Here is a 13,834-nt window from a genome sequence, read left to right as displayed (position 1 = left end):
CTCCCTCACTAGCTTTAAGCACCAGCTGTCAGAGCAGCTCACATATTCCTGCACCTGTACATAGCCCATCTATAATTTAGCCCAAACAACTACCCCTTCCCCTACTGTATTTATTTATTTATTTATTTATTTTGCTCCTTTGCACCCCATTATTTATATCTCTACTTTGCACATTTTCCACTGCAAATCAACCATTCCAGTGTTTTACTTGCTATATTGTATTTACTTCGCCACCATGGCCTTTTCTTTGCCTTCACCTCCCTTATCTCACCTCACTTGCTCACATTGTATATAGACTTATTTTTCTACTGTATTGACTGTATGTTWGTTTTACTCCATGTGTAACTCTGTGTTGTATGTGTCGAACTGCTTTGCTTTATCTTGGCCAGGTCGCAATTGTAARTGAGAACTTGTTCTCAACTTGCCTACCTGGTGAAATAAAATAAATGTCTCTAGTGACTTAGTGACAGACAGAATCATAGCCAGTCATCACTCTACCTAGCAGAATGACCTGCTCTCTAATCATGATCCACCAACTGCAGCAGAAAGCATAATCCTCCAGATCCTGACGGTGAAGTTCTGCTGCTTAATAAAGCTACTGGGCTTAGATGTCTCCCCACTCACCTCTAATGGCAGACCAGGGCTGTGTCGCAGTAGTGCACCCTATTACTCCCTACATGCAGCACTGTTTTTAACCAGAGCACATTAGGCCAAGGTCAAAAGTAATGCACTATATAGGGCTTAGGGTGCCATTTGGGATACACCCAGTTGATACCCTCACCTTCAATAGTAAAGTCAGGCTAGCTGATATGGGAGATGACCGCTCAGTGTTAGTGATTAGCGAYCGTTGGATCAGATGCCTGCAGATGTCAATCATGGTTGTGTATCGTCTTATAAGATGTGCTTGTAGTTGTTAATGAATGTAGTAGCAGGTTATATTTCGCATATACGGTAGATGTTTAATGATGTTAGTAGGGAAAGGACTTGAACGCGCTGACCCTAGAGTGACATGCAGTCAGTGCACAATCTGCATATACTAATGCTCATTACTCCAATGTCTCAGACTAAGCTGTCAGCCCCACAGATGGAATAAACTGCTTCAAACAGTACAGTGTTAAATATTCACTAGTCTGACCTCTTTTTAGAAGAGACTCAGGCTTGCATTTATTACCAAATGTCCTCTTCTCCCTCCCTGCGCCCCTCTCCCCTCAAGTATTTTTTAGAATTCGCCTCAGTCCTATTGTCATTGAAATGTGGGAACTACATTTCTGATAGAACAGCCGCTGGACCGCCTTTCTGATGGAAGAGCCGCTGGACCGCCTTTCTGATGGAAGAGCCGCTGGACCGCCTTTCTGATGGAAGAGCCGCTGGACCGCCTTTCTGATGGAAAGAGCCGCTGGAACGCTCTTCCTGATGGAAGAAGCCGCTTGGACCGCCTTTCTGATGGAAGGGGCGCTGGACCGCCTTTCTGATGGAAGAGCCGCTGGACCGCCTTTCTGATGGAAGAGCCGCTGGACCGCCTTTCTGATGGAAGAGCCGCTGCAGCAGGAAGGAAGGCAGACTCCAGTCTCTAGCACTGTTCTTCGGGGGCAGTGAATATCTTAGGGTTAGGTTCATTCTCAACCTAGCTTGAAAGCAAGACAACCTAGCAGAATGTGTGTTTGTGTCTGAGAAAGGTGTAGTTTGAGTAGTGTGTTTCTGAGCGTGTCCTCTGTTGTCCCCAGATCAACGGCATCGCTCTGGACAACAAGTCGGTGACGGAGTGTGAGACTCTGCTGAGGAACTGTAGGGACTCTCTAAGCCTCTCTCTCATGAAGGTGAATCTAAACTAGCCCCTTGTACTAAGCTCCTTCAATACGCACTGGCTTAAAGTTCTCCTCCAGCCAATGTGGTGCCACATAACATTCTCATTTAGGATAGAGCTTTGACTTGAAGGTGAATCTAAACTTCACTGCAAACTGGCCTCAAATTAGCCTTGCATTTTAGTTCTCCTTGAGTCTGAAACAACCTTATTTGATGCTATAGAGGGCACTCGTTTTCGGACGATGATTTGAATTTCTCAATAACAAACACTTTAGATACTAATGCACTGCACAGGAGGTTGGTGGCACCTTAATTGGGAAGGACAGGCTCGTGGTAATGCCTGGAGTGGCATCATAGGAATGGTATYAAACACATTGTTTATTGCCATTCCATTTGCTCCGTTCCAGCCGTTATTATGAGCTGTCCTCCCCTCAGCAGCCTTCACTGCTACGCTGCAGTGGCTAGATTTCAGGATAGTGTAATACTTTTTTGGGGGGGAAAAGTAAATGTGTTCACTATTCCTAACACACCTCTTTCTCTGTCCTCTATCCTCTTATGTCCCCAGTTCTTCCCTCACAGTTGGTCGGGCCAGAGCATCTTCGAGAGCCTGCGGGAGTCATCGTCCAACGGCCGTCTCTCCGAGGTACTCTCCAGGAATAGCCTCAAACACAAGAGCTCCACACAGACAGACATCTTCTGCCCCGACACAGGAGGGGGGGGTAGTAACGTCAACATCCCTGGAGAGAGGAGGAAGGGCGGGGCAGGTGAACCTGAGGAGGGGATGGGGGTGTACGGGGACATCAGGAAGCCCTTTTCCATGGGGTCTCTCCACTCAACCAGCCTTCGGCCGTCCTCTGACCTCGGTCTGGGTCCCCCGGGCCGCTACGGCCCCAGCGCCTTCCAGGAGTGCTGCTCTGGGTCCCCCTACGCCAAGGCACCCCCACCCCCCATCACCTATGACCCTTCTAACCCTGCTGACTGCATCACCATGGAGACCACCCTGGAGAGGAAGCAAAGTGGCGGCACCTGGCCTAAGGTGATCGTAGGTGGGATGTCCGTCGCCGTGGATACAACCACAGCGATGACTCCGACCCAACTGTCCATCTTCAAGTCGCCCAAACAGAGGAAGTCCATCTTCAACCCGGATGCCTTCAAACCACGGCCTGAGACGGCGCCCCAGTCATCCAAGATGGAGTACCTGTCGCCCAGTCAACTGGTGGCCCACTCCCCGCAGCCCTCCAAGACRGAGTCTCTCTCCTCCTCCTCTACGGCCACACCTCCGACTCCACCCACCCGCAACGATTCGTTCAAACAGCAGAGCAGCTCTGCCTCCGACTGCACGCTTACCTCCGACGGGGGCAAAGGGGAGGCTGTTGCCATAGTTATGGGGGAGAGCAGTGGGGAACGAGAGAGGGACAGGAATGGGAACCACTACTTCCTGGACGGGAAGGTCCTGACACAGAGGAAGTCATGTGACGAGGACATTGGTCGAACCAGGGGTAGGGAGCCTGAGGTAAAGAGGCTCCGCCCTAAATCTGCCCCAGCGCTCAGACGTAGGATGACCCCCCAGTCCATCACCCTGCCCTCCTTTCAGGTCAGTTTGTTATTAATGTGATGCTATCTATAGTGCTTTTCACGAGGGCCGGTCACAATAGTCTACCCTAAAGGCTGCCTCTCCTCCATCTACAGTGACGTTAAAGAACTGAACAGGTGAAGGCATCCTCTTATGTTGCGTGCACCTTCCAAGACTATGTTTAACATCAACTATGATCAAGTAGAGGAGAGGATGCCACTTCTATAGGAGAGTATGCCACTTAAGACTATAGAGATGCGTCTTATGTCTCAAAACACAAAGAGAGAAACTGCTTGATACCTCTGCACAGAGTTCCAGGCAATAAGCAGACCATGTCTCACAGTGCTGAGCCGGGGGGTGTGGTCCCATCCCAACACTCTCAAACGGCTCCTTTAGTCTCCTCCTCTTCCTGATTCTGCTCCTGGTCATTGAACTGTGATTGTCATCCCAACACTCTGAAATGGGTCCTTCTCCTTATTCTCCTGCTGTTTCTGTTTATCATCATTAAACTAATTGATTTCTGTATCTGTCAATCACAAGAGCTACTCCAATGATGATCACTCTCCAGAGCCCAGAGAGATGCTTCGCTCCTCCCCCAACCGCTCCCACAGACAGAGTGTGGGCTTCGGCACCACAGTCTACAACGGTACCTTGCCTGCAAGTGAGTCTCTCACACCAAAACCAGACATGCAGCATCAAAAGAAAAGGGGATCTAGTCAGTTGTACAATTGAATCATTCAACTGAAATGCGTCTTCTGCATTTAACCAACCCCTCAATCAGAGAGGTGCAGGGGGCTGCCTTAATCGACAATCCATGTCCTCGGGCCCGGGGAGCAGTTGTTTTTGGGGGTCAACTGCCTTGCTCAAGAGCAGAATGGCACGATTTTTCCACTTGTCGTTAGGAATTGGAACCAGCGAATTACTGGCCAACGCTCTTAACCGTCTCCCATCTAACCAGTGTGTTCCCCATCTAACCAGTGTGTTCCCCCCATCTTACAGTGTGTTCCTCCCATCTAAGTGTGTTCCCTCCCATCTAACCAGTGTGTTCCTCCATCTAACCAGTGTGTTCCCCCATCTAACCAGTGGTTCTCCCATCTAACCAGTGCGTTCCTCCCATCTAACCAGTGTGTTCTCCCATCTAACCAGTGTGTTCCCCTCTACCAGTGTGTTCTCCATCTAACCAGTGTGTTCCCCCCCATCTAACAGTGGTGTTCTCCCCATCTAACCAGTGTGTTCCTCCCATCTAACCAGTGTGGTTCCTCCTTACAGTGTGTCTCATCTAACCAGTGTGTTCCTCCCATCTAACCAGTGTGTTTCCTCCCATCTAACAGTGTGTTCCTCCATCTAACCAGTGTGTTCCTCCCATCTAACCAGTGTGTTTCCTCCATCTAACCAGTGTGTTCCTCCATCTAACCATGTGTTCTCCATGCTAACCAGTGTGTTCCCCATCTAACAGTGTGTTCCCCTCTCAACCAGTGTGTTCCTCCATCTAACAGTGTGTCCCCCATCTAACCAGTGTGTCCCCCTCTAACAGTGTGTTCCTCCATCTACCAGTGTGTTCCTCCCATCTACCAGTGTGTTCCTCCATCTACTCTATCTACCAGTGTGTTCCTCCATCTAACCAGTGGTTCCTCCATCTAACAGTGTGTTTCCTCCCATCTAACCAGTGGTGTCCCTCCATCTAACCATGTGTGTCCCCATCTAACCGTGTGTTCCTCCCATCTACAAAAACCAGTGTGTTCCTCCCATCTAACAGTGTGTTCCTCCCATCTAACCAGTGTGTTCCCTCCATCTAACCAGTGTGTTCCCGCCATCTACCAGTGTGTTCGTCCATCTAACCAGTGTGTTCCTCCCATCTAACCAGTGTGTTCTCCCATCTAACCAGTGTGTTTCCTCCCATTCTAACCAGTGTTTGTTCCTCCATCTACCGTGTGTCCTCCCATCAACAGTGTGTTCCTCCCATCTAACCAGTGCGTTCTCCTAACCGTGTTTCCCCAATCTAACCAGTGTGTTCCTCCATTAACAGTGTGTTCTCCCATCTAACCAGTGTGTTCCTCCCATCTAACCAGTGTTGTTCTCATCTAACCAGTGTGTTCCTCCATTACCGTGTGTTCGCTCCATCTAACCAGTGCGTTCTCCCATCTAACAGTGCGTTCCTCCCATCTAACCAGTGCGTTCCTCCATCTAACAGTCGTTCCCATCTAACCAGTGCGTTCCCCATCTAACCAGTGTGTTCCTCCATCTAACCAGTGTGTTCTTCCTCCCATCTAACAGTGTGTTCCCCCATCTAACCAGTGTTTTGGTTCCTCCCATCTAACCAGTGTGTTCCTCCCATCTAACCAGTTGTTCCCCCATCTACCAGTGTGTTCCCCCCATCTAACCAGTGTGTTCCCCCCATCTAACCATGTGTTTCCTCCATCTAACCAGTGCGTTCCTCCCATCTAACAGTGGTTCCTCCATCTAACCAGTGCGTTCCCCCATCTAACCAGTGCGTTCCTCATCTAACCAGTGCGTTCCTCCATTACGCCAGTGCGTTCCTCCCATCTAACCAGTGCGTTCTCCATCTAACCAGTGCGTTCCTCCATCTAACCGTGTGTTCCTCCTCTACCAGTGTGTTCTCCATCTAACCAGTGTGTTCCCCCCCATCTAACCAGTGTGTTCCCCCCCATCTAACCAGTGTGTTCCCCCCATCTAACCAGTGTGTTCCCATTAACAGTGTGTTCCCCATCTAACCATGTGTTCCCCCATCTAACCAGTGTGTTCCCCCAATCTAACCAGTGTGTTCCTCCCATCTAACCAGTGCGTTCCCCCCATCTAACCAGTGTGTTCCTCCCATCTAACCAGTGTGTTCCTCCCATCTAACCAGTGTGTTCCCCCATCTAACCAGTGTTTCCTCCCTCTACCAGTGTGTTCCCCCCATCTAACCAGTGTGTTCCCCCATCTAACCAGTGTGTTCCTCCCATCTACACAGTGTGTTCTCCATCAACCAGTGTGTCCCCCATCTAACCAGTGTGTTCCTCCCATCTAACCAGTGTGTTTCCCATCTAACCAGTTGTTCCTCCCATCTACAGTGTGTTCCTCATCTAACCAGTGTGTTCCTCCATCTAACCAGTGTGTTCCTCCCATCTAACCAGTGTGTTCCTCCCATCTAACCAGTGTGTTCCTCCCATCTAACCAGTGTGTTCCTCCATCTAACAGTGTGTTCCCTCCCATCTAACCAGTGTGTTCCCCCATCTAACCAGTGTTTCCCCCCATCTAACCAGTGTGTTCCTCCCATCTAACCAGTGTGTTCTCCATCTAACCAGTGTGTTCCCCCCCCTCTAACCAGTGTGTTCTCCCATCTAACCAGTGTGTTCCCCCCATCTAACCAGTGTGTTCCCCCCCCATCTAACCAGTGTGGTTATGTTCTCAACCAGTGTGTGTTGTGTTGTCAGATTCGGCCACCGTGGCTCTGGCCCCGTGCAGTCAGTGACTGCTGTGATGAGGAACCCAGTATACACAGTCCGCAGCCACAGAGTCCACACCAACAACTGTCCCTCTGTCTCCTCCCAGATCTGCCAACACCAGCACAACAACCAACACCACAGGTAACTACCCCAGACAGAATAACTGCCCCGAAAACCAAGATGCCCAGTCATTCTTAACGGGGGCAAAATGACTGTTTCGTCTAAATTACAGTATAGTGGCTTCAAAATATGATGCCATTGCTAAAGTAGGCAAATAATTAGTAGGAAACAACTTGGTCATCATTATAATGTWGTCAAATTTACTTTACACAGATGGCAAGGTTGCTATTAGTAAGGAAAGTTTGTTAAAAATACCTAGCAATGCTAATGTTAGCTAGGTAAAATGCTCTCCCCTCAATCTTAGCTAGCTAACGTTGAACAACATGTGAAGTCTGWGACGACATTACAGTGATGACCAAAGGTTTTCCTACTAATTAGTTGCCTTCTTTTGAAATGTCGTCCTGTTTGAGAATGCATTGAGTAGCACGTTCMGTCGTGCACCAGTCCTCAAGATGCATTTTATAACAATGGCGTGCGTAAATGAYGCTAAGTGCAACCCATGAATTATGTGTGTGTGTGTGTCAGTCCGCAGCACCAGGGCCGTCTGAGCCTAGACCTGAGCCAGAAGCGTCCAGCAGCAGACTACTCATCGTCCTCGTCACGCAGYAGCAGCACCTCCCATGGTACCAACTCACTACCCTCCAGCGCTCGCCTGGGCCTTGGTCAGTCAGTCACCCACGCATGCACGCACGCCACACACACAATACTCATATTATACAGTACACACACACACTGATGGACTTTTCCTCTATTCCATCAGGTTGGTCCAGTAACGTCCAGTACCGGACAGAGAGGATAAAGATCCCCTCCACTCCCCGCTACCCACGGTCCATGCTGGGCTCTGACAGAGGTACATACATCGATAGAGSAATGAATGAATGAACGGATTAATTTATGCATGGATGGAAAATTGAACAAAGAAATGGGTGGGTGGTTGGTTGGGAAAATGAATGAATTAACAAATGGCTGGATGGATGAATGAATGTATTAACTTTTAAGATTCCTGTTCCCTGAATACTGGGCATCTCTACCAATATTTTCTGACRCTGGACCCAATGGGCCTTTAGAGCACTGATTTTACACTCAAMTAAATAACTTATTCCAAGTCAAACAGCTGACTACGCTCATGTATTCTCGGAGGAGAATGTGACAGCCCTGTTAACAGCTCATTTAAAGGTGCTGTAATTTACTGCTGAAAGAGGTGGGACGAAAACAGTCATAACACTAAACTCAGGGAAACACTTGGTTAATCGTATAGATTTTCGGTCCCGCGAAGTTAAGCTGGGGGTCAACGTGCTTGTGTCTGGTATTTCCAACCTGATTACSCCTCTGAGAAATGATACTGGAACTATGGACCAATTCTCTCCCTGTCGTCCTACTACCATGTTTTAACTGTTGTGAGTATTTTAATTGTTTTTACTATGGTTGTAAGAATGACAAACACATTTTCCTTTTGGGGTTGATTAAGTACATTCTCATCTCATTTTAAGTTTCTTCCCCTCTTTCCCCCCTCTCCCTTCCCCTCTATCTCCCTTCCTCTCTCCCCGGCCCCTCGCCTCCAGGCTCCCTGTCCCATTCAGAGTGCAGCAGCCCCAGCCTCATTACTCCACCCCACTCACCTCTCAACCTGGAGACTTCCTCCTTTGCCAGCAGCCAATCACAGAGCTCTATCTCCACCCTGCCCAGAATCTCTGTCAGCCCTGTGACAGTAGGAGAGCGGAGTAAAGACCGGTAGGAAGGAAAAGAGGAGACGAGGGGGGGAGGGAAATTATTTTGAAAAGGGCAGGAAGGTGTAAAACCATGTCTGTAGTACCTCCCGCCACCAGCAGTTCTATGTATTGACTCTGTTCCAGTACTAGAACACATGATTCAATTGGTCAAATTATCACCAAGTCCTTTATTAGTTGAATCAGATGTGCATGTACTGGAATAGGCTGAGGGTACTCGAGGAGAGGTTTGGCAAACACTGGTCTAGAATAATACAAATAGGAAGTGTGTGATGCATTGTTTATAGATCAGTTATAATGCTGTTGGTAAATGCAGTATGTTGCTGTCATTTCTCTTTGTAGCCTGGTCCCAGATCTGTTTGTGCTTTAGCCAACTCCCCTGACTATGCCAGTGGAATGACGATGTTAGAAGGATTTGCTAAAGCACACACAGAAGGAACCAGGTTAGTATTCTAGTGTATTTTTCTGTTTTTCTTCTCACAGCAGAACTGTTTGGCCTCTGCATATTTTCTCTTTTTCACCACCTTGCTGTCTTTCTTCCTCTGCCCTGTCTGCTTTTCTCTCCTCCCTCGTTTCTTCTCTTCTATCTGCCATATGTGTAAATGTCTCCAGGTCTCTGTACCGTAACAGGTCTTTTCTGAGGATCCCTCTGGCTGCTAGGCCGAGGTTCTCCTCTCTCAGGAGCCTCAGGTTCGTTGGATCCACCTCAGACACAGATGATCTTACTTTTAACATGCTTGAGATAAAGAGAGAGACCCAGGCCTGTCCAGAAACAACCCCTACCCTGAGGCCTTGTAACTAGAAGAGAGCCCATCGAGATTTGGTCTAGACACCTAGAATGTATATGTGTTGTGTGGTATTTCTCAACCCGAACAGCAGTTAGGCCTAAATYCCACCTTCCAGTCAAACAGGTCTGTGCATGCTAGGTTTTCAAAGATCCAGAAAACCTGCTCAACTATTCCTCTTGATCCAGATTTGATAGATTGATGTGTGCTGTCTCTCAATTGTGTTTGTATGATTGGACTTGTTTGAAATTACGTGGCCCCTTGTTTCATGTGTAAAGTCATTCTCACTGAAGCTGCATGCTACTGAAGGTCCGTGCCCTTTTGCAGATGGCATGGCATTCTATGTGTGTTTGGGTCCAATCCTAGTCGCGATGCTGAGTGTGAAGCTACCTCTGAGTCCACCTCACCACCTTTTGCTTGTCTTCATCTTTTAGCACACTTTGTCCCTTTTATTTCTGGCTGTTGGTCCTTCCTGTGATATATAATATGGCTCTATGTATGAACTATGCCTATGTATTGTGAAAATCAACATGTGCGTTTCATAGCACCCTAGTCCCTATGTAGTGCACTACTTTTGTCCAGACCCTTATCGGGGAGTTGACATGTAGCCCTGATGTTTATTCTCATCCCTCCCATCAGGCCGTACCTGGAGGAACCTCGGAATGTGATCGTTCACAAAGGGGSGGAGCCTCTGGGCATCTCTATCGTCGGTGGCGAGAACGGCGGCATCTTCGTCTCCAAGGTGACGGGAGGCAGCATCGCCCACCAGGCCGGCCTGGAGTACGGCGACCAGCTCCTCGAGGTAACTTCCTGTTTCATTTCTTCCTGACAGSGTTAAGGATCAAATCCATTTCAGCTCAGGAGGAAATTGTCAATGTGATTCTGTGATGAAGTTTATTCCAATTAATGGAATAAAACATTATAGTCATTTACAGCACCAGTCAAACGTTTGTACACACCTACTAAGTCAAGGGTTTTTCTGTATTTTTACTATTTTCTACATTGTCGAACAATTGTGAAGACATCAAAACTATGAAATAACACATATKGAATCATATAGTWWCCCAATAAGTGTTACACAAATCAAAATATATTTGAGATTCTTCAAAGTAGCTATCCTTTGCCTTGATGACAGCTTTGCACACTCTTGGCATTTTCTCAACCAGCTTCACCAGGAATGCTTTTCCTACAGTCATGAAGGAGTTCCCACATGTGCTGAGCACTTGTTGGCTGTTTTTCCTTCACTCTGCAGTCTAACTCATCCCAAACCGTCTCAATTAGGTAGAGGTCGGGTGATTCAGCACTCCATCACTCTAATTGTTGGTCAAATAGCCCTTATACAGCCTGGATGTGTGTTGGGTCATTGTCCTGTTGAAAAACAAATGGGATGGCGTATCGCTGCAAAATGCTGTGGTAGCCATGCTGGTTAAGTGTGCCTTGAATTCTAAATAAATCACTGACAGTGTCACCAGAAAAGCACCATCACACCTCCTCCTCCATGCTTCACGGTGGGAACCACACATGCGGAGATCATCCGTTCACCTACTCTGCTTCTCACAAAGACATGGCGGTTGGAACCAAAWATTTGGAATTTGGACTCACAAGACCAAAGGACAGATTTCCACCGKTCWAATGTCCATTGCTCGTGTTTCTTGGCCCAAGCAAGTCTCTTCTTCGTGGTGGTTTCTTTGCAGCAATTYGACCATGAAGGCCTGATTCACGCAGTCTCCTCTGAACAGTTGATGTTGAGATGTGTCTTACTTGAACTCTGAAGCATTTATTTGGGCTGTAATTCCTGAGGCTGGTAACGCGAATGAACTTATCCTCTGCAGCAGAGGTAACTCTGGGTCTTCCTTGTCTGTGGCGGTACTCATGAGAGCCAGTTTCATCATGGAGCTTGATGTTTTTTGTGACTGCACTTGAAGAAACTTTCAAAGTTCTTGACATTTTCCGTATTGACTGACCATCATGTCTTAAAGTAATGATGGACTGTCGTTTCTCTTTGCTTATTTGAGCTGTTCTTGCCATAATATGGACTTGGTATTTTATCAAATAGGGCTATCGTCTGTATACCACCCCTACTTTGTCACAACATAACTGATTGGCTCAAACACATTAAGAAGGAAAGAAATTCCACAAATGAACTTTAAACATGGCACACCTCCTTATTTGAAATGCATTCCAGGTGACTACCTCATGAAGCTGGTTGAGAGAATGCCAAGAGTGTGTAAAGCTGTCATCAAAGCAAAGGGTGGCTACTTTGAAGAATCTCAAATATAAAATCTATTTTGATTTAACACTTTTTTTGGTTACTACATGATTCCATTTGTGTTATTTCATAGTTTTGATGTCTTCACTATTATTCTGCAATGTAGAAAATAGTAAAAAAATAAAGCAAAACCCTTTAATGAGTAGGTGTCCAAACTTACGACTGGTACTGAAGCAGACGCTCTTATCCAGAATGATTTAGTCACACATTAATACCTGAAACTTTGAGGCTATTTGATCCTTTCAGTCTGGAAAAACCCCAGGGCTTGATGGCATACCGGTAGAGGTATATGAAGTATTTTTTGATATACTAAGAGCTCCATTGTTAGATTGTTTTAACTACTCCTATAAAATGCTAGTCTCAGGTACTCAGCAGGAAGGTCTGATTTCTCTATTATTAAAACAAGACCCAGATGGCAAATATAAAGACCCAGTCTAGCTAAAAAAAAAATGGAGGCCCCTTACACGTCAATGTTGTGATGCAAAAATACTAGCAAAATGCATAGCACTCAGAATTTAAAAGGGTTTTTATCAGGTATTGTTCATCCTGATCAGACAGGGTTTTTACATGGACGATACATTGGAGATAATATACGACAACTACTAGAAATAATAGAACATCATGAAACATATAAGAAGCAAGGAATGGTATTTATAGCGGATTTTGAAAAGGCATTTGATAAAGTAAGACTGGCTTTAATTTATAAATGCATGGATTTTTGCAATTTCGGTAATTCTCTTATAAAATGGGTAAAAATAATGTATATCAACCCCAGGTGTAAAATAGTAATTAACGGGCTACTTCTCAGAGTTTTGAATTGTCAAGAGGAGTTAAACAAGGGTGTCCGCTGTCACCATATCTATTCGTTATGGCCATCGAAATGCTAGCTATTAAAATCCGATCCATTAACAACATTAAAGGATTAGAAATCCAAGGCTTAAAAACAAAGGTGTCCATGTATGCCGCCGACTCAAGTTTTATATTAAGTCCGCAAGCTAGATCCTGCAATGTCTCATTGAATATCTAGAAAGGTTTTAGTCCAGAGAGTACAGAAATGTTAATTATGATAAGTSTACAATATTACGTATTGGATCCTCAAAAAATACAACTTTTACATTACCCTGCAGTTTACCTATAAAATGGGCTGATGGTGAAGTAGACAAACTCGGTATTCATATCACAAATTATATAAATAAGCTCTCCACAATGAATTTCAATAGAAAACTTGTAAAAATAGATAAGATCCTGCAACCATGGAGAGGTAAATACCTGTCTATTTATGGAAAAAATTGCCCTGATTAACTCCTTAGTCATATCTCAGTTTACTCACTTACATATGGCGCTGCCTACTCCTGATGATTMGTTTTTCAAATCATATGAGCAAAAAACATTTAGCTTTATCTGGGATGCTRAACCAGACAAAATAAAATGTGCCTATCTATATAACAAATATGAATTGGGTGGGTTGAGATTATTAAATATATAAGCACTAAACATCTCTCTAAAAGCTTCACTCATTCAAAAGTTTTATTTGAACATTGAATGGTTATCAAGTAGATTACTAAGAAACGCTTATCCATTGTTTAAAAATKGCCTTTTTGTCTTTGTGCAGATTGCCATGTCTCATTTTCGATTAATTGAAAATGATTATTTTTTCCAAACAAATATTGCAGAGCTGGCTACAATTTCAATTTCATCACCCTGAAAAGATAGAACAAATATTATGGSTGAACTCAAATGTGCTGGTTGATAAAATATCTTTATTTATGGGAAAGATGTTTGAAAAGGGTATTTTGTTCTTAAATGATATTGGAATGGGAGAATTATGTCCTTCATGGAGTTATCAGAATTGTACAGAAAKGTCTCCTCAATCCAAGAGTACAACCAATTGATTACAGCATTACCCCAAAAATGGAGGAGGCAGGTGGCAGCGGGAGGAGGTAGGGAACTGGTCTGTCGGCCCAATATAAAGGATCAAAACTTGCGGAGGAATAAAAATAGCATACATAGGAAAGTATACCAGTTTTATTTGAGGACCAGGATGTTGACAACTGTGCCATACAGATTGCAAAATAGTTGGGAAGAGATTTGATGTACTGATTCCATAGTAC

At 45.6% G+C, this 13,834-nt stretch overlaps 1 protein-coding gene across 1 annotated transcript in view; it reads left to right on the top strand.

Annotated features, from left to right (window-relative positions):
* Positions 1–13,834, top strand: part of LOC111951768 (disks large homolog 5-like) — a 118,152-nt gene that overhangs the window by 71,094 nt on the left and 33,224 nt on the right. Inside the window, exons 16-24 of the mRNA XM_070435000.1 lie at positions 1,725–1,817; positions 2,369–3,397; positions 3,917–4,041; positions 6,811–6,963; positions 7,468–7,604; positions 7,703–7,792; positions 8,505–8,673; positions 9,282–9,359; positions 10,094–10,256. Coding sequence (XP_070291101.1) covers positions 1,725–1,817; positions 2,369–3,397; positions 3,917–4,041; positions 6,811–6,963; positions 7,468–7,604; positions 7,703–7,792; positions 8,505–8,673; positions 9,282–9,359; positions 10,094–10,256 — 2,037 coding nt within the window. The remainder of the gene's footprint in view (positions 1–1,724; positions 1,818–2,368; positions 3,398–3,916; positions 4,042–6,810; positions 6,964–7,467; positions 7,605–7,702; positions 7,793–8,504; positions 8,674–9,281; positions 9,360–10,093; positions 10,257–13,834) is intronic.

Source organism: Salvelinus sp. IW2-2015, linkage group LG25 (genome assembly GCF_002910315.2).
Source record: "Salvelinus sp. IW2-2015 linkage group LG25, ASM291031v2, whole genome shotgun sequence".
NCBI classification, from domain to species: domain Eukaryota; kingdom Metazoa; phylum Chordata; class Actinopteri; order Salmoniformes; family Salmonidae; genus Salvelinus; species Salvelinus sp. IW2-2015.
This window is presented reverse-complemented; position numbering and strand designations above follow the sequence as displayed.